The sequence below is a fragment of the Scardinius erythrophthalmus genome (assembly GCF_964197995.2).
Source record: "Scardinius erythrophthalmus genome assembly, chromosome: 6".
Lineage (NCBI taxonomy): Eukaryota > Metazoa > Chordata > Actinopteri > Cypriniformes > Leuciscidae > Scardinius > Scardinius erythrophthalmus.
In genome coordinates this window covers 10548677-10570728 of record NC_138226.1, presented here as the reverse complement: position 1 = coordinate 10570728, position 22052 = coordinate 10548677, and the positions used below count along the sequence as shown (strand labels likewise).

At 37.9% G+C, this 22052-nt stretch overlaps 1 protein-coding gene across 1 annotated transcript in view; it reads right to left on the bottom strand.

Moving 5' to 3' along the window:
• Positions 1-22052, bottom strand: part of erbb4b (erb-b2 receptor tyrosine kinase 4b) — a gene marked incomplete at its 3' end in the record, with an annotated part of 371526 nt that overhangs the window by 98485 nt on the left and 250989 nt on the right. The window contains exons 4-6 of the mRNA XM_081368808.1: positions 14943-15074; positions 8203-8268; positions 1450-1568 (exon numbers count right to left, since the gene is read on the bottom strand). Of these exons, the coding sequence (XP_081224934.1) occupies positions 1450-1568; positions 8203-8268; positions 14943-15074 (317 nt within the window). The remainder of the gene's footprint in view (positions 1-1449; positions 1569-8202; positions 8269-14942; positions 15075-22052) is intronic.

The following is a 22052-nucleotide window of genomic DNA, read 5'->3' as shown; positions in this document are numbered from 1 at the left end:
GGTGTGGCCCCACTCTCATTCACAGAAAAGCATTGTGGGAGGAAATGAGATTTTAATGGTATCTCCAGTGCAAAGAACATCTCCTATAGGGAGATTTCTGGTCAAAAGCGACTCATCTGTAGGCAACATAGATCTCTTTTGCAGAAGTGAATTGCAGACGTGAATATCACAGCTGAACAAAAACTCACAGATAAGGTGTGGGAGCCAGAATGGGTCTGGTGTTGTTACCGTAACACTTATACAATTGCAGGTTTATGGGATGCTGATAATGCCATAGATGACTGACAGACTGTGTGTGTGTGTGTGTGTGTGTGTTTGGGGGAAAAAGTTTTTAAATGCTGAGACATCTAAGAGGATAAAATTTGAGGTTAGGGATTCTATTCGACCCAGAAAAGATGTTGACTATTTTTTTTTAGTCAATGCTTAAAAGCACAATGCCCACATTTGCATAATTTCAAACGCAGTGAGGTTTAAAAGTCTGATTCCACACTCAAATCTGAGATTCAAAATCTAATCTAAACCTATAAAAACTATTTTAGAATTAACATTGCACATCAGCATTTCCAGACCACTATAAATGTGTGATATTTTGACCATGTTTAAAATCCCGTTCACATGACGGCAACAATAACTATAAAGTTTTAAAAATCATTCTAATTCTATGAGAAGAGGGAAGTCCACACCACAACTAATTATAACAACAACAGAAGAACGACATCATTGAAATCACTTTCAGAACAATTTTTGTCCAGCTGATAAATGATAAAAACACTGACAGCCAATCAGAATCCATCCTGCTTTAAAGAACTTGAGCATTTAAAGTGGCAGGCGACATAATTGCAGTGTGTGCTTATAATAAACAAAATGTCACTGTGCATTGGTGTGGTGTATTTATATATTTATTGTTATAGCTTTCTTCATAGTTATCTTACTTATTACTCTTGGTGTGAACGGACCTTAACTTGTACAAAAGTTCGAATGTTCTTGCTTCCTTTGAAGCTCAATAAGGTCTTTGGATCATTCTCAAATCTTGCTGGAAAATATGATAATCAGGTTTTATACAAACTTGTGAAGTTCATGCAGCTTGAGTACTGCTGTTATTAAAGCAAAAACAAAAAGAAAAATAGTGTTTGCTGATCATATAATTTGTGTTGATAAAAACCCTATAAAAAGAGAAGAATGCAAAAGCTCAAATTTGCTAGTGGACTTTGAAGCCCCACTTTATATATTGACTATGACATGCAAATACAAACCAAATACAGAAGTTTGTGGACAGAGGACTTTCCATCCTGCTGTCACCATATAGAACAAACTGTAGTCGTGTGATCTGTGACTAGTCGACACAGAACCAAAACATCAACTAGTGGCAGAGCTAATCGACTATATTCTGCAATCACTAATATGCTTGGGTGTATGCTTGGGTGTATTACAAAAATACTGAAGACATACAAAGCAGTCTGTGTCCTTCGGTCCTGAACAGCCTCCAGCACACTCGCGATGGCAGCAGTCACTGACATACGGCCCGAAACAGCGACCATCACACTGCTCGGCACACACCGTCTTGGTCACTGAGAAGGTAACAGAGAGACAAGTTCAGAAACTGTTCGTGAAAAAAAAGCATTTTCTAATGACAATTAGCATCTGTGTTAACAAACACTTTAACCATAATGCCTCATCATACAACACAGCTGTCTAGATGACAGAAGGAGTGGTATTAAGTAGGAGTAAACCGAGTAAACTCTTAACTTCAATGATGGTGAACATGGAGCAGTGCTGCTTTCCTACTCCTAGCGATACTCACAGTAATAAATTTGGACATTCACAGTAATTCCTACCATATGGCATGCCAAATACATCTCCGGTGTAGCTGCTGAATGACCTTAGGGAGCTTTCTGAAATAAGGCCAACTTTATGCGCTGCAAGGATGCAAACGAATGCTTGGCTAATGCAACTCTTCTTACATTGTTAGGATAGTAACAAACTTTACTCATGGGTGTGATAGAGTTATTATCAAAATGGATAAAATATTATTAAGGTACTCTATGATTTAAAAAATTGGGCGTGGTACATTTTGTTTTTTATTTTTTAAAGTTATATTCTGAAAATATTATTACAATTTAAAATAACTGATTTGTATAATATATTTAAAAATGTAATTTATTCATGTGAAGGCAAAGCTGAATTTTCAGCATCATTACTTCAGTCTTCAGTCAAGTCACATTTATGTATATAGCGCTTTTTACGATACAGATTGTTTCAAAGCAGCTTTACAGTGATAAAATGCAACAAAGTTTGTTTCCAGAAGAAAATAGCGTCACAGTCCAGCTTCAGCTTCAGTTCAGTGTCACATGTTCCTTCAGAAATCATTCTAATATGCTGATTTGGAAACATTTCTTCCTATTATCAATGTTGAAAACAGTGGTACTGCTTAATTGTTTTGGTTTTGTTTTATTTTTTTTCCACAATTTTTTTTGATGAATAGAATGTTCAAAAGAACAGCATTTATTTAAAATAGAAATCTTTTGTAACATTATTAACGTCTTCACTGTTACTTTTGATCAATTTAATGCATCCGTGCTGAATAAAAGTATTCATTTCTTTTAAAAAATCTTTTTTTAAATGGTTTAGCTAGCTGTAAATGTGTCGAATTTAACTAAATTCCTGAGTAAGATTCTCCTAAAACAGTTGCTCATCACAAAAGTTGACCTGAAAGAGAGAACTAGCTATAGTAGAACACAGTTTACTAATGGCCGTGGGTTATGCTTCTGGAATGCAACAATGTCCAAAATCACAAAGACTCAAATACTACAAAGACTGTCATTTTAATTTATCTACTAGCCCCCACACAAATGTGAGTGTGAGTGTTACTAGCAAGGTGCTTGTAAAACGGTGTAATTGGATTTCCACAGCAGCATTTGTATATGCATGCTTGTTCGGGCTGACTGCACGCTCTACAGCCTCTTGCAAATGCGTGTTAATTCTTTATCAAGAGTTCATTAGGCTCTCTAAGCATGACAGGATTCAGATGTACATGGATCTTGGTACGTTGACATAGAATTTCAAGCTGTGTCAGCAGTGTCCTGCTGGGTGACATGCTATACTTAATCTAAAACTACATAAAATATATATATTTTTTTTTTTGTATAACTTCTATACATGCAGTTGTAATGATATCATGCTAAAGAGAACTTATTGAAACTAAACTGCAAAAAAAAAAAAAAAACTGACCTTCTGACGTGAGATAGATGAATACATTCTTATTTGATCATCCATGTTTACATATCAATGAATTTATTTATTTTTTTTCAAATCTTTTTTTGATCAAAACATTTTTTTTCTCACAATTGCGAGTTTATATCACGCAATTCCGACTCACAATTGCAAGTTTAAATTGTGAGAAAAAAAAGTCAAAATTGTGCGATAAAAAGTCACAATTACCTTTTTTTATTTTTCATTCTGTGGCGGAAACAAGCTTCCATACAAGGATGATCATTTCTGTCTAACCTTAATTAATTAGGCCACACAGATAAATGTGAATTGTTTTATGTGTCACAATGTGATGCAACCAAAAAGTTGTTTTTAAAGAATAAGGAGGTTAATACTATATTAAACCCGACAACAAACCTGCTTCCCATATGAGTGAACCAATAAAAACATATTTATTTTTAAGGATAGAGGGAGGAAAATGGCATATTTTTTTTTACACAATTTGTTTAGGGGGAAAAACAAAACAAAAACAAAAAACCTTAATATCTGGGCACCAGGGGAAATAATAATAATAGAAAAATGTTTGATATGAACTCTTCAAGAGAACTGTAAAAAAAATCTAATAGGACATTGGAAATGATGATTATCTCAGCACCTATACACACTTTCCCTTGAACATTTATAGAACTTTTAAACTAAAATGTTGATAGAAATGGTCATCTACCTATTTACATTCACAAGCGTCTCTAGTCATTACAGCATTGCTACAAGACCTACAATGCATCCAAGGATTTTGAAAAGGTACATAATTGATACACTTTGAGAGGCATTTGTGAATAGATTCAATTTATGTGAATTGTCCTTCCTCTGAAATACCACTTTTACAATTCCATTATGGCAGTGTAAGCCATAACCGCATAGACACCAAATGGCCTATTTTTCAAAACAAAAGACATTTTACTGAACTAAAGGACCACTCAGAAACTTGATGATATGTTGATTCATTTGCCATAAACACGCTTTTTAAAATACACCCAGCTCTGGCAATTATACACCATCAATCTGCTAAAGTACACAGAAGACTATGAAGCACAGAATATTTAGCCTCTGAGAGTTTCATTAGCGGCTCAACTACCGTGTTTTACGGCGCAGACACATTTTAGGTCAAGAAGCGCCGCTCTTGTTTAGATGTAATCCCGTTTAGCTATGCACAAATTGATTCCAAATCTAATTATGCGTCAAAAAAAAAATCATTATTTGAACACACTAGATTGAAATATTTACTCAGTATCCACTGGGTTGAGGAGAAATACAGATTTAAGTTTGCAGAAATGACAGGAAGCTACAGCAAAAATCCAACAAGAATGTTTAATGCTCTCAACTTTGTAAATAGCTTCATTAGCGTGAGATGGAACTCGAATCCATTTCACAGTCGCGCAGTTCTCCAATTACTTCGTCCTTATCGTTTCGACAATTAAGACTACTCAAGCTAGGCGGCTGGTGGCGAGGCGAGCTGCGGATTTAACCGCTGTGATGAGAGAAGGAAGGTGAGGACGACGAGATGAGGGAAGGGGAGAGAGAACAGACGGGACTTATCTGGTGCAGTGCGGTGACATGTAATGTCTTTGTGGAGGCAGTTTGCAGAAGCAAAGGTTTGCCTATGACTATCTAAATGAGATCAGAATATACTAGAGAGAAAGAGAGAGAGAGAGAACAGGCTATGTTCCAAAACCTAGTGAGCTGCTTATGTCTGCAACATTTTTAGTTCAACCAAAAATCTAAATTCTGTTATTATTGTTCCAAATCCATATGCTGTTATGTGTGCTATGGAACAGACATTTTTGGAGCATCGTTATACAGATTTTTCCATACAAAAACAGTTCAGATGAGAGTGGAATGAGATGAGGATGAGCACATAATGTCAGAATTTTAATTTGTTTTGGTGAACTGCTGCTGTCCCATAAAAAGGTAAGCAGCATGATTATAGTCCCATAATCTAATGAAACATCACATCACAATATCTTTCATGGAGAAGGCAATCCCATAATGATATAACAATTCTGATGAGCTCAATGAAAGAATCCATCCTAGATATTGTTTATAAATGTACAGTATATACACTCCCATTCAAATGTTGTTTAAAGAAGTCCCATATGTTCATCAAGGCTGCATTTATTTAATCGAAATACAGCATTATTGTAATTTAAAATGACTGTTTTCTATTTTAATAAAAAAAAAAAAAAAAAAAAAAAAATAATTCAGCAGTCATTTCTCCAGTCTTCAAAATGATCCTTCAGAAATCTTTCTAATATGCTGATTCGGTAATCAAAAAATATTTATTATTATTTAATCAATGTTGAAAACAGTTGGGCTTCTAAACTTTTTTCTTCAATGTAAAAATCACTTTGGATTGATTTTACATCCTGGCTGTATGAATTAAAAATAAAATAAAATATAGACCCCAAAACCTTTGAACGGCAGTGTACAATTCTTTCCAAAAATAACATTTTGTTGATGAGTATTGATTTTATAATTTAATGTAATTAAAAATTGAGTATTCTATCCAATATTTGTGTACGCTGAATATGTTTACATTAACAACAACAGTGAAATCAACTGAGATTCCTGTCTTTTGTGCGCTTTGCTATTTGTATGTGTTGCTGTTCCAAATTGGTTACTACATGAGGTTCCATTTTTGTTAGTATGCTTGCTAGAACACAGCCACAGAGAGACAGAAGCGCCTGTTCAAATAAATGGTTTCCCCATTTAAATAACAGATTTCCTCTCAGAGGTCTTGAAGATGGAATGAAAACAAAACTGAGTGAGAAGAATGAGAATGTTGGTACCCAGATGGAGGGACAGAGTGAAATGACAGGTACATCTGCAGAAGAGAGAGGAAAGAGGAAGCATGGAGGACATTATGATTAATTAGAGACTATTTGAGAAGCAAAAAGGCTCATATTCTCCTACTTGACCAACCAAACCATTTTAAAGTAAGTCTATAAAAATGATTGTCCATTACGTGAATAAATGGTGATATCACCAGGGTAGTACAAATTCCAGGTAGTTTTCCTGTCATTCTGTAAAATGAAATTGCTCTGCTCTGCTCATCTGTGTGATGATACTGTCGTGAATACAGATACATGGCCTCATAGATGTGCTGAAATACCATTAGCAGTTCCAGACAGAGTCGGCAGACTTTCTGCTCTTTTTTTTTTAGGTGAAAATATGTAGAATTTTGTGGCAAGTATGGTCAAATAAAAGAACTAGACACCTCTGTTTAGGTAAAATTTCTGCTGCTTTAATTTAAGTTTTCCTTGCCAATCACTATATGGATCAACAGCCATCAGATACAAAAATATATGTTATTTATTACAAATATCCACTGAATTGAATTAAAAATTAATGGAGTGAATTAATGAATTAAGACTACAAGATGTGTCAAATTCTGTGGAAATCTGTGGAATTTTCTGCAGAAATGATCTGCACAGATTCCTTGTGGGTCTGCCTATTAACTTTCCATCTCCTCTCGCTCATGCTAATGACACAAGAGTACTGTAATGCCATGAGAGGTTTTTCTCTAATATGAAAATTTCAAAAATGGATTATTTTTTCAGCAAAAAAGTTGAGTGTTTTGTCCTTAAAAAAAAAAAAAAGAGAGACCCTTACTGCTCCATTAGCAAGCTTTTCGAGGCAGGGGAAATGACATGTTTTTGAGCAGTCTGACTTAGCATTTGACTGCACTATAAGAGCACGTCCGGGGAAATCAGAGTTACAGGGTGTTGTGATCAAGCTTGTTGAGAGGAAGCCAGCAAGAGAGAAAGACTGAGTATCTGTCTACGTGTGAGATTTTTGAGGGACCTAAAGTAATTAATCCTGGCAGTTTTAAGTGCAGCTGGACTGGTTTCCTCAGCTACATGTGAGAGGAGAGGGAGAGTCAGGCTTCCCGTCTATCTCTTCAATTATCCTCCACTGGGAGGGCAGCGGTGAGCCACGGCCTGCTGGAGGTGTCCTATCGGGCCTGTGGAGAAAGCTGGAGAACTCTCACAGAGTGGAACGACACTTCACCTCTCTCCGCGGCTGTCTCCGCACAGTCTAGATATTGTATTCATGAGTAAAAGTTACTTCTGAGAGATTTTTATTCATCCTCGTTGATAAGTTACAGTATGCTTATGCTATACAATGCATTATCAAATTAGAAAATGAAAATAATTCTAGTTTTTTGCCATAAATCACTGTGAGTGACTAGATTAACAAAAATATGAGTTTAATCAATCAATAAATGTATTAATCATGAAAAGATAAACAAATTTCCACAGATTATATTCATCAGCCACAACATAGTCAACTTGGTGCCTACTTGGCGTGGTCATGTGCTTATTTATCTGCATTGCATGACGGCTTTGAGTTAGGCTCATCCAATCATTATTATTATTACAGTTATTATCATTAACTAAAACTAAAACTATTAAAAATGTATTTAAATCAAATAAAGCTGAAATAAAATAACATAAATATTAGTCGAAATGTTGCTTTGACACTAAAATATAAGTTCAAGTGGAAGCACTAAAATTATTAACTGGAAATAAATAAAAACTAAAACAGTAGCTATGTACTTTTGTCATTTTATTAGTTTTTTTTGCAATTTAGGTTTCATTTATTTTTTATTTCCATTTTAAAATGGAAAATAACATAAGCCAGATCTGAACCCATCCTGAGACTTGAAGTCTATCAATCTGCGTGAGCACCAGAGTTCAAAGTTCAATGACTGAAAATCTCTGATATTTAAAAGGATGGTGGCATCATTTCAAACATGGTCAAACATGTTTAACTACTTCAAATCCTGTGAGGAATGATTGAAACACTAGTGGAAGTGAAAAGTAACTTTTGAACATTCAGATGCAAGCATACATTCATCATTTCACACTGACCCACTATTTTTTCATTTTCTTTTTTGGACCATTCTAAAGTCACTTATGAATTTCTGACACTTACAGCTTTGGCACTGGTCCTCCTTTGGCCCCCAGCAGCGTCCATTACATGCTCTATGACACCTTTGACCTGCAACCAGGAAAGAAAAAAACATTTAGTTATTGAAATGTTCGAAATAAAAGATTACACAAAATAACATGTTTTATTTGAAATAACATTCACTTATGCACCTGTGCAGAAATAAGACCAGAAAGCTCAGTGATCTTAGTAAATTTTGATTTCATGTTGACAAACTTTTAAGTGTGCATTTGTATCACACAATCATTTTGGGGACGTATATTGTCCTAATGTTGTTCAATCACAGTAACCAGGGTTTGGATCATTCCGCTTTGGGAAGGAACTCTTTCCATCCGCACTGACCCTATTCTGATGAAGTGGGGAAGAGTCGTCGCTGACTGACAGAACAATGTTCTCCCTGACTCTCCGGAGCTGTGCCTGAATCCTCCCCGGCCCGTATAGTTTGCTACACTCATCTGCAGTGGCTGTTCTGCCACCCAAGCTTAATTGACTGTTGGGTAATTGCAGTGTGAGCATGGCTGACTGATGGAGTGTTGTCCTCTGTCCCTGTTCCACTTCAGTTAAGAGTAATTACACTAGTGGCTTACTCCCTTCAACAACATGGGCCAGACACTTTTGACTATCTCCCCTTTTTAAACGTCGCCCTTTTTTTTACTCTCTCTCTCCCGGTTCCTCTTATTCTTCCTAAGTACTTGATTTCTCTGTTGTTCACGGCAAACTTTCTAATAGCTCAGTCTAAATGAAAATTCTGTCTTCATTTACTCACCACCATCATGTAATGGAAATTAGGTTACGTTCAGACTGCAGATAAATGTGGCCCAAATAAAAAATGGTTTGCTCATATGTGACTCGGATGTGTTTTTGTCATGACAGTGTGAACGGCACAAACCACATGGAATCTGATCTTTTTGATTCTGATTTGTGTCACTTCCATATGCGGTCCTAATACAGGTCAGATGCTGAACAGTCATATCGGAATTCATGTGACTTTTACGTCACTCTAGAGCAGTGTTTCTCAACCAGTGTGCCGCGGCACACTAGTGTGCCGTGAGAGATCGTCAGGTGTGCCGTGGGAAATTATCTAATGTCACCTAATTAACCATTGTTGGGTGCCTGTGCTGTAATAAAGTGTGGCAGATAATGTAATACTCTTCTATTCCAGTGGGTGGCAGCAGAGGCTATGAATGCCTGTAAAAACAATATAGTTAGCGCTGCGCGACCGCGCACACGCGACAGTGACAGTGACAGTAAGACGAGCAAGTGACAGTGATGGAGAAGTTTTTGAGACGAGAAAATGCAAATGCCGAACAGGGCCCTGGCCAAAATTCTGACCCAGATGAGGGCCCTAATATGAGTGGTCGACAAAAGAAAAAAGACAAGACGGTGAGCTCGAGGCAATACAGCGAAAGCTATCTTTCCTTCGGATTTACTTTCACCGGCGATGCGATGGCGCCAACTCCGCTGTGCTTGGTGTGTGGGGAGAAGCTTTCCAATAGCGCCATGGTGCCAAGCAAGCTTAAGCGCCATCTCCAAACTAAACACCCTTCCGTCCAAAATAAGCCGATGGACTATTTTGTACGCTTACGTACAAACAACGAGAAACAGGCAACTTTTTTGAGAAAAACCACGAAGGTAAATGAGAGAGCCCTCAAAGCTAGCTACCTTGTTGCTGAACTCGTTGCTAAATCAAAAAAGCCCCACACTGAGGCAGAAACATTAATCCTGCCAGCTTGTAAAGCCATTGTAAATGAGATGCTTGGCCCTGACGCAGCCAAAGAGATAGCTAAAGTATCTCTCTCAGATAGCACAATTGCCAGACGCATTGATGACATGTCTGTGGACATCGAAACTGTTGTTTTGGAAAAGATGCGCGTCAGTAAGAAATTCGCCTTGCAACTTGATGAGACAACAGATATTAGTGGACATTGTCAGCTCTTGGCCAATGTGCGTTTTGTGGATGGAGACGCCATTCGAGAAAATTTCCTATTTTGCAAGGCACTGCCAGAAAAATCAACAGGAGAGGAAATATTTCGGGTCACGTCGGAATATCTTGACAAAGGCGGGCTTACGTGGGAAAACTGCACAGGTGTCTGCACTGATGGAGCCGCAGCCATGGTCGGGCGCATCAAAGGCTTCGTAAGTAGGGTCAAAGAAAGAAACCCAGATATTACTGTCACGCACTGTTTTTTGCACCGTGAGGCCCTCGTTGCGAAGACCTTACCAGCAGATCTATCTCCTGTGTTGGATGATGTTGTGCGCATAGTGAACTTTGTGAAGACGCGACCTTTGAAATGTCGCTTATTTGCGTCTTTGTGTGAGGAAATGGGAGCAGAACATAAAGTCTTGTTGCTCCACACGGAGGTCCGGTGGCTGTCGCGCGGCAAAGTGCTGGCCCGTGTGTATGAGCTGCGAGAGGAACTTAAAGTTTTTCTGACAAACGAGAGGTCCGATTACTCAAAGCTGCTTGCAAGTGATGAGTGGTGTGCAAAGCTGGCATACCTGGCTGATATATTTCATCATCTGAATGAACTGAACACACGGATGCAAGGCAGAAATGAAAACCTGCTTACAAGCACTGATAAAATTAACGGATTCCGTTTAAAGGTGCAGCTCTGGCAACAACATGTGCAGCGTGGCAACCTTGAGATGTTCCCACTCACCGAAAAACTGCATGATGGCAACACTGCTGCAATGTGTGAGGTGATTGGCACACATTTGAAAACTCTTGAGGAGAAGTTGTCATTTTATTTCTCTTCAGCCTTCACAGAATGCCTTGACTGGGTTAGGGACCCATACAGCTCAGCATCCGTTGCTGGAAAGGACATGACTTTAAAAGAACAAGAGGAACTCATCGAACTGAAACAAGATCGTGGTTTAAAGCTAAACTTTGCTGATCTTCCTTTGGACAGTTTTTGGTTATCTGTTGCCAAGGAGTTCCCCATTCTGGCCAACAAAGCTATTTTGACATTGCTCCCGTTTTCAACCACATATCTGTGTGAGCTGAGCTTCTCAAGCTTGACTGCGATAAAAACTAAAAACAGAGAGAGACTGAGATCTGTTGAGGAAGAGCTTCGTGTGTGTCTTTCTACCATTCCTGCCAGGATATCCATTTTGTGTTCATTGAAACAGGCCCAGGCTTCACACTAAGTGAGTATAAATACATTTAGAAACTATAGTATTAATTATATGTATTATATGTACTGTTAAAATGTAATTTTGGTTGGTGGTGTGCCCCAGGATTTTGTAAATGTAAAAAATGTGCCGCGGCTCAAAAAAGGTTGAAAATCACTGCTCTAGAGCAACATTCGTCACAATTCAGCGCTCATGGGAGTCACTTCAGAGATTTTACTTACCCGAAGTTATCGAGACAGTTGCGACAAGTATTCAGTGAAGGACAGTGATGTGTCAGAAGTATTACATGTGACAGCTCTATATACAAGCAAAACATAATGATATGCATAACTCATATGCATAATTTTTTTTCGCATCCTCGTCTTTGTTTTTAATATTAGCAGCTACCCGTAACGTTAATCGCTTAGCCTACTTTACTGTCCTCCGTGTTTATTTCCGTATTACAGCTTGAAAGTCTTTTTATTGTTCTTTTGCACATGCGGATCAGTTCAGGACCACAACCTCTTCACAATGGAATCTAATATTGGAATCTGCCACTGTTAAAACTAGGGCTGAACGATCAATCGCAATTTAATCGCACTTAAATCGAGATGGCTTATCGCGATTTTAAAATCGCAAAGGCTGCGATTATTTTTTATGCACAGCTTGTCATTGATGTACGGCTCTGTAAACGCTGCTCCATATGAAAGCACTGTGAGTTTGAGTCACTTATAACCTTTCTTTTACTGTCTATGCTTATAACGTGCATTTGAAAAAACAACATGCGCCAAACATCTTTCCAAAAACATGAGAAGCATTTATGAACCTCTTGTCCAACAACAGACAACATTTAATAACATGCATTTACTCCAAACTCACTTCATAACGACAGTTGAGCATCCTTCTGTGAGATGATGTGCCACCTTACACAGAATAAGGCAGACTTGTATTTATAAGTCATGTTTAATCAAAGCGTTTCAATCTTCTGTTTATTCAGCTACAGCGATAGGGATTTCCTGGAATGATGCGCATTATTGTACTTCTGCGGCAGGGCATATTTATCGTGTTTGCATGAGAGCGCCCTCTGTCGTTCAAATGGGGCAGTATTTACTACCAATCAGCCGCACCCCACTGACAAGCTGCGCATAAAATAATCGCAGCTTTTGCCAAATCGCGTGTGGTTTTATTGCGATTAATCGTGCAGCCCTAATTTAAATGACAATGTGAACAGCTATAGAAAAAATATTATCTGAGCAAAGAATCGGAATTGAGCACTAATGCTCGCAGTGTGAACGTAGCCTTAGATGGCGTTTCACACTGTAGAGCTCCAAAGAGGGCAAAAGATCAGCATAAAAGTCGTCTATACAACTTGTACATTATAATCTAAGTCTTCTGAATGCATGTACGATAAATTCATGTGAGGTATCGATGTAGCTTACGAGTCGTATGGGCCACTTTCATGGTGCTTTTTTGAGCTTGGAAGCTCCTGGTCACTCTGAAGATTATTTCACAATAACAAAACATCTCTCCCTGTTTCCACTAGAAAGAGAATGTCATTCAGGTTTGAAAATGAAATAAGGGTGAGTAAATAATGACAGAGACGCTCAAGGTCTCATTTGGTTAATTTTAATGTTTACATTGACCATCATTTTATGCTTCTTACTGCCTACACTGCTGCTTCTAGCCCTATCTGAAGGTTACAAACATTGGAAATAAGTAATTGATAAACATTGGCTGGAAGGGCAGGATTACATTTTAATTGGTAAAAGGAGCATTGCTTATTCCCTGTTGTTTTAATGTAAATAACCTCACTAAATAATGAAATAAAATCAATGAGAACAATCCTCCCCTCAAAACACTAAGAGATGGTTTACAAACTCAACACCCTTGATCTGGGCAGTGGGGAGAGAAACAGAGATTGATTGATTGGACATAACGTGAGTCTCTCCAAATTAAAATCTGTTTTTAAGATGAGTTAACCCCAAAATTAAATCTCACCCTCATCTAGTCACCATGCTGTTTTTGTTTTTTAAGACATGGAACACAAAAGGAATATTTTGGGTATTTTTCTATATGATAATAGTACATATTGACCAAGTAAAAGTACCATCAAATAGCTATGTTTTTTTTTTTTTTTTTTCCTTTCTGGAGTTTGACAGCTCCTTGCTTTTATTGTATGATTAAAAAAATATGTGGGAACATTCTCCAAACTTTTTCCTTTTGTGTTCAGAAAAATAATAGCATACAGGTTTGGATCGACACGAGAGTGAGTAAATAAAGACCGAATTTAAATTCAGGTGTAGTTAAACACGCACAAATCCAAATAGAATCAAGAATCTTTTAATAAACAGGGAGAATACGCAGGAGAATCAGATCAGCAACTACAAAATAACACAAGCAAGACCGAACAAAGGCTATGTTCACACCATCAGTCAAAATCTGATCATTTGTGTATCCAATTGGAATCTGATCTAAATGATTGTTTGTCTATGTTGTGTATCGCAACTGTTCAGATCCGATTTGTGTGTCCAATGCTGCTCTTTTGTTTTCCGGAATATGTGCATTGGTTTCAATGACGTTGCTCTGGTAGGTATACGCCAAAAACAACAACAACAACAACAACAACCACAACATGGAGGGATTTGCAATACAAAACACATCTCCATTATTATCATTTTCTGCTCGTCTGGCATTTTGCAACAACACAACCTTGTTTCTGCAGGGACTTTCAGCATGTTTCCTATAGCAAAGTCTGACGCCTACTTTTTTTTGTGGTGTGAGAAAGTCACATTAACCACGCAAAATCCGATCAGAGCAGTCAGACTGAAAAGGATTTCCAGAAATGCTTTTTGAATAGGATTTCAAAACACATATGAATGTAGCTCGAGACTCGCATTTCATGTGATTTTTTCCTGCCGTTCACACTTGCTAAATCTGATCGGATTTCAATCAGATACGCACAAAAAACGGATTTGGATAGACAGTCTGAACGTAGCCAAAGAACTGAGGAAACTAAGAGCTTAAATACACAGAAACAGGTGCCGGATTAATAGGAAGCTAATGACCAAGGAACACAGACAAAATGGGAGCAGGGAAAACAAAAACAAAACACAGACATAGACATAACCCTGACATACAGTATACATCAAATGGAAATGGAAAAACAATACTAACATGGTTTCCAAACAGTGTGTCATTGTGTAACATTTTTTCTTCAGGATTCGTTGATGAATAGAAAGAACAGTAGTACACTTCCATTCAAAAGTGTGGGGTCAATATGATTTGTTTTAAAGAAATGAATTATTTTATTCAACAATTGACAGACAATACATTTATAATATTACAAAAAATATATATATTCCAAATCAGTACTGTTCTCTCACACAAATATTGTGTAGCACAACATTGATAATAATAAGAAATGCTTCTTCCACCAAATTATATTAGAATGATTTCTGACGGATCATGTGACACTGAAGACTGGAGTAATGGCTGCTTTGCCATCATATAAATTGATTACATTGTATTCTTTCAAACACTGACCCCAAACTTTTAAACAGTAGTTTAGTAACATTTCATTTTTGAACCTCATGCTCTAATTGGTCAGTACTCACAGGAGCTGCTGCTATTAGACGGCACAACCAGGTGATCGGAGCGGGCGTTCTTCACTATATCCTGCCAGTGGATGGTATCGGCATGACACAGGAACTTGTTCTGGTCCACGTACACCCCTCCATTCAGAATTTCTGTTAAAACACAGACAGCAACAATAAAACAGCAATCAGTCTGTAATGAATTATGTCAGCGGACACCTCTGAGCGAATCATTCCAGTGAAGGTGACCTCATCATTATCTATTACTTCACATGGAATATAGCAAGGTTAGGCTCTCCCAAGAACAAAGATAATGTATAAAATAATTTGATTTCTTCACACAATGTCACTTTTTGACCCTCTGGTGTTTTTGACTGGCCTGGTTAGTCAGCCTAGAATCCACAGTCAGACCAGACTGGTGCTTTAAAGGGACAGTTCACTCAAAAATGATATTCTACTCACTCTAATGTCATTCCAAACCTTTTGTTGCTTAAAATGTCTTTTGCCTATGTCACAATATGACGTAAATCCTTCCCTGTCTGTGTATCACACAAAGCTATTGTGTGATATTTAACAACTTATGAGTCAAATAGACGTATTTTATGATATTTTTATGGTCCTTTTTGGAGATTGAAAGCTCCAGTCCCCATTCACTGTAAAATAATTTTTCAAAATGTCTCCTTCTATGGCCCAAAGAAGACAAAAGAGTACTGTCACTCATACAGGTTTGGAATGACATTTGGGTGAATAAATAACGACAGATTTTTATTTGATTTGATTTTGAGATTAACTATCCTTTTAACAATGAGGCTAGACAAATTCGACTCTTGCTGCTATATCATTGTATTTCCCCCCACTTCCTTCCGCTCCTTTGAGAGATGTCTACTCCCAGCAGACAAAAACAAAGGGAAGGAAATGATTACATTCCCCGACAATATCAAAATCAGATCCATCCTGGATTTGGAGCTCTGATATTCTGGACAGCAGCGCTAACAGATTTCTAATTTCATATTTCATCTGCAGGGAGGCACTTCTCAATCCTTTGCCCTAATATGCATCATACTGTTTCACACGGATCACCGGATGGAGAGGAATCAATCTGTTGTTCCCCTCCCCGCGCGTTCACGGGTGAGACGTCTCTGTTTGGGCACACCAGACGACAGTGAACATTATGATCTTAACGTGTCTGGAGTAATCCTCACTTGCGTGGACAAAAACACTGGAGAGCTTATAACAGATTTGCATTATTTACCGCATTGGATTTCTCTTTCACGGCAACAGGAGATTAGCTATGTGGCAGTAGAACAGATGAGACATATTCATATTACCACGGGCCATCTGAAACTGATAATAGCCTAACAAAAGCTTGATTAAACTGTACTCCATGGATGATTGGAGAAGGTGTTATTATGAATTTCCCCAATCTCTACAGGGCATTGAGAGACCTGTCGCTCAATGGATAAATTAATTTTAGCGTTCTCTGTGTCTGACACGCTGGGAGGGCTGAACGCAAATGTCTTGAGCTCTCCTAGAGGCAAGAATCAGAAAAACAAATAAATGCAATGGCAGAACTCAGCAGGGGTCCTCAGACGGCCCAACCGGTTGATGGAGGGCCGGAAAGCTGTATTCCTCTCTCTACAGATGATTTCACTCCAGCTTCACTGAACCTTAGTGTGCACATCAGATAAGAACACCTTGGGGAAGAGAGTCCACAATTGAAGACTACATACCAATTACTGTATGCTATCACATCATAAAAACACTGACCATACTAAATAAAACTAAACACTAAAGCAGATAATAGTGTGTGTTTACATGCAAGCATCATGTAAATGGTACACCAGGTGTTGTGTCTAAAGCTAGTTGCACCAGTTCATCTACAGTATCTTCTTACTCAAAGGTTCATAATTCTCAAAGATAACATTCAAAGCATCCTACACAGGCTATGACATATTTATAAACAAGGCTATGAAGATTTTTATGTAGTTGTCCCTATTTTAAAGGGACAGTTCATTTAAAACTGAAAATGTTGTCATAATTTACTCACCCTCATGCTGTTCTAAACATGACTTTCTTTTTTATCTGAGGAAGATCAGTGTTGTTTTGGACCCCACTGACTTTTATTGGACAAAACCATCCTTCAAAATATCTTCTTTCGTGTTCCGAAGAAGAAGGTCAGTCAAAAACAATGTGCTTAACAGTTAAACATTAAGATATAGATTTAGATGTATTATTCTGATTTGATATTTATATTAATATTCAATGTTTATATTTAATACTTTCATGAACATTTGACATTTACATTTAATATTTACATTTATTAAACCCTTACAACATAAAAAATGAAACCTGAAGGAACATATTTGTGATAAATCTGGCACATTATCACCCTAAACTCAGTTTCTCATTTGGCACAGATTGGCAGGCAAGTTACCTGTATCAAAGGACACACAGCTGGAGGGGTAGGAGAGCGCACACACACACACACACACACACACACACACACACACACACACACACACACACACACACACACACACACACACACACACACACACACACACACACACACACTGCCAGTCTATATGCCAGCACAGGCGCTGGGTTCAGTTAAGCGTTTCTCTTTGCAGCGATGACAGCTGGTTTCATTTGAATGAGTGTTTGATTAGTTGGTTCTGTAAAAGCTACAGGTTCAATTTTGACTCTGATAAAGTGAAAACATTAATGTCATTGACAAACGCTCTACACACACACACACACACACACACACACACACACACACACACACACACACGTAATTACTGAAGTCATTGTAAGCTTTTGAGGTTTTTGTAAGGTTCCTTCTGATGGATTTGGTAACACTTGAGTCATTACTAGTGGGTTACCATGATCTTCACATTAGAATATTGATTAAAAGAGTTAGTAATTCCTTTAGAAGGATGTAGCAACACTTAAGTCATTACTACCAAAAACCTTACAAAAACCTTAAAAGTTTACAATGACTTCAGTCAATTTCATGTTTTATGTTCAGTCAGTTATCATGCTTTTCACTTTAGTATACGGATCCTAAAAATGTGTAACTCTTTCTGAAAGAGTTGGTAAGACTTGAGTCATTACTATTGGGTTAACATGATTTTAACTTTAGAATTAATTATTATACATTATGTATTATTCACATTAATAAATAACCTGTACAAAAAAAATCTTAGTAGTTATCCGGGAGGAATGAAAAAATAGTAGTTACTGATTACTGATTTCAAAAAAGGTCTCTTAACTTCAAGAAAGTGCCTATGATGACTAAAAGCGCTGCCTCATAGGCAACTCGTGAGATTTTGCAGAACACACAAACTTGCAGAACATAATGATTTCTCTGGGCGTAAGACAATCAGTTCCGTTTAACTAAATGGACAAGGCAGGACTTCATACAGTATTGGAACCAAAGATGTAATAGTAGGCAGGGCCTTTCATCAGCTTAACTTGAAGATCAACGCTAGTCAAGCGTCTCCTTTTAACAATCACAGAGTCCTAATCCAGTAGTTCATTCACACTTCCTTTATAAGATGATCAAGTCAGTCGGGCATAGATGTGGCTATTCATCACAGAGTGTCAACATCACCGCGGCCTTACGCCAGTCACTGCCAGCAGTCTGGCTCTGCGTGTGGCACAGAGGGATCGCGCCTGGCAGGGCTTATGAGGAATGATATGCCAGACTGTGCCAACTTTCCCTGCCGCCACTGTACAAATAGGTGATCTTCTGCACCATCCATCAGTGTGAGGCTCTGCACCACACAGCCCAGCCTCTCCAGACGCGTTACCAAGGAGATGCTGTCTGGGTAAAAAATGCAACGGGTAAAGTTGAACAAACAGCAAGAGGGAACAGAGTGATTTTTCTTTCCGATAAGGCGAACAAACATCGCCCGCAACCCAAACACACTAGGACTTTTGTGAGAAAAATAAACACTTTGCGTTTTAATCGTAGTTTAACTGAACATTATTGTTCTTTTCACTGTTTGAGGGTGATAACTTTTATGCTGTCTTTTTTTACTTTTGTGAGACTGATAGAGCTAAAACCACGGCCTAAGTGCTAAACAAGACCTAAGAGATAGACGGAGAATATCTTACATCTCTTACATATCTTTCACCAGATATTTGAAGATCAAGTGTTCCTCTGTGCCCAATTTGAGGGGAAAAAACGCAAGTAACTCCTTCCATGTGTCCGTTAGAGTCTTATCACAACTGGCCGAAAGCAGGCAGAGAACACCTCAGACTCTTCTGGATAAATGATAGCATTAAGTGCTCTTTTTTGTGACTTATTGAGTCTAGGACTGACAGAGACAACTACCTGAAATGTTCTTACTACCTGACAGATTGACTTCGGTGGTGTCTGTCAGGTAGTAGGGAAATCTTCTGTGTGTTATTTCACAAAAAAAGTCACTTACAGCTCATAATGATTTGTTCTACCTTCTGAATCCTACTGGATACAGATGATAATGGCTGATCATCAAAATGAATGAAGACACTGTATGTGTGTAGCAATTATTATTATTATTTTTTACATTTTTCAATATGCAGCCAATGATCTGTTTTAAGACATGATTTTTTTGGACGGTAAAAAATGGCGTAACCAGTAAATTGACGAGCGCAAACCTTAGTAAATCACCTTGCGTGATTCATTTAAATATTTTACTTCCATAAAATTTGCGTCTCCTTCAAATGCATATGCAATAAGGTCATCCGCAAAAATAACTATGTCCACGCCTTTTCAGCGCTAATCTTTCACTACGTGTCTTTAGTAACTGCAAAAGAGGGTTTGTGCTGGCAGAATTCTTTTAGGAATATTAATAAATAGAAAGTTCAGAAGCACGGCATTTATTTGAAATAGATTTTTGGGGGGATATTATAAATTTCTGTCTTTACTGTCACTTTTAATCAATTGTATGCATCCTTGCTATGATATGAAAAAAGTCTTACTAACCCCAAACATTCGAATAAAAAGCCACAGTTGTGAACCACTGCTCGTTATGTAGCTAAGATAATAAGAAACTTCAATGATGGGCTTTCCATGAACACCTCAGCCAAGGTCAGAGCAAAAGAGCCACTCACATAAATCTAGGGGAACAGGGGTGGCAAACTAGGAATAAAACACAGACAGACTCTATTTGAATTTAATTGCACTTTTATGTATTTAACTACTGACCTGAAAAGAACAACGGCTTTAATTTAACTACATAAAAGCATTTATGAGGAGTTGATGCTGCAGGCGTTAGGGGGAGAGAAAGGGGGAAGGCGCGAACCTGTGCGGGAGTAGTTCGGCAGGCATTCGTGCCGTGCTGGCTGCAAGCAAATGCACTTTTAACGAGACACTGTTGACATTCAAGCATGAGTGGCCACGGCAGGCAAAGCATCATGGGAGCCTACTGATGGCCCATATGTGATCGGCACTGACAGAACATGTGTTCTACTGGTAACGTGTCTGTCTGGAATTTATCTGAACCAAGGACCCTCTTGTAGCCAAGGGCGTAGTTTGTGGGGGGGATGGGGGGGAGATAACCCCCCCAATATTTAAATCTATGCATTACAACCCCCCCAATATTTATAACATGATCACAATATCAGGAGGCATACCCAAACTTCAACCCCCCCAATGTTCAAACCAAATCTACGCCCTTGCTTGTAGCGCTCAATGCATCATTTTTTTTTTTTTTTTTTGTTCAGGCTACAGAGGGACAAAGTCCAACTCGATAACAACTCTTGAAAAACCAGTGACAAAGGCAGTAAATAACAGGCAAGAGCTGCATTGAAATAAATCCTTTTCAAATCCAACCAAGGTTGATAAAAAAAATTGGTGCAATACAGGACACCCTTTTTGTCTACAGGAGGGCAATTTTTATTGGCAAATGTTATAAGGGGAAGTGTCACAGTGACGGTATGATATACAAGCAATAAAGAGAGAATTGAAAGTATATTGAATGCTGAGTGAAAAGCGTGCTGTGCTGGACTAGTGGTTTAAAAGCAGTGACAGATGCTCGCAATACACTATAACATCTTTTTATGAACAGTTAAAAGCAGAATAATTTGAACCCAGTCTTATTTTGAGTTGTTTGTTGGGTTACAAGGTATATCAGGGTTCAAGGCTGGTCGGCTCAATAAATACAGATTCAGTATATATATAAAAACCGGATGGATGACAGTTTCAGACAGTGGTCTTTACTTACAATCCTCCCTGCCCTCCTGACTTCCTCAGGGTGGTAATTGCATTTAAAGCAGGCTGATTAAAATTTGTTATCCCTTACGCAATTGTTTCCGATGAATCTTTATGAAAAATGGCTAAGATTAAAGGCTTATGGAATTATCTAGGGCAGGGAGCATCTGCTTATTTATCTGGGAAAATAATAGAAAAAGAATAGCGGTGTAAATGAGAGAGGGCAAAGGGATAAGAGAGGGCAAGACTTTCCCTCTCTTATTTCTAGTAACAGAAATAACCTTTCATGTTACATATCTGGGTCAGATATGTTAAATCACTACATGTAGTGGCACAATTGTGGGATAGATTTCTAAAACACAGGGCTATAGGAAAGGGAACATATTACAGCAATGGTCTGTCTACTGATAAAGACCGCAGTCCTAAACTGTACAAAGCATGTGTGTTCGGTCAGCTATCTCCTCTGAGAGGATTTGAACGCAGTTACTTCGGGTCAACACTGTGATGAATGATTGCCTGAATATGATTTTAGTGCAGTAATGGGCATAACATTACAAAATCTCCATAATATCTTTCTATGTGTTCTATAATATAATATAATATAATATATAATATAATATAATATAATATAATATAATATAATATAATATAATATAATATAATATACAGTATAAACATTTTTTCAGTCAAAGATTATGTCATAATATAATATTTTTGAGAGAGTTCTGCTATGGTGAAAGCTGTTGTTAGCATTGAATAGTAATTCAAACATCCATTTTCTCTTTCTCTTGGGCAGAGCAAAAAGCCTCTTTAACTGCACAATGGCTCAATCAGAGAACACAAGAGAGCTTAAATGAATGCTTCAATAAAAATAAAAAACACAATGAAAAACATAGGCAGAGAGAGAGGAGGCCAAGTGTGGCTTCTGA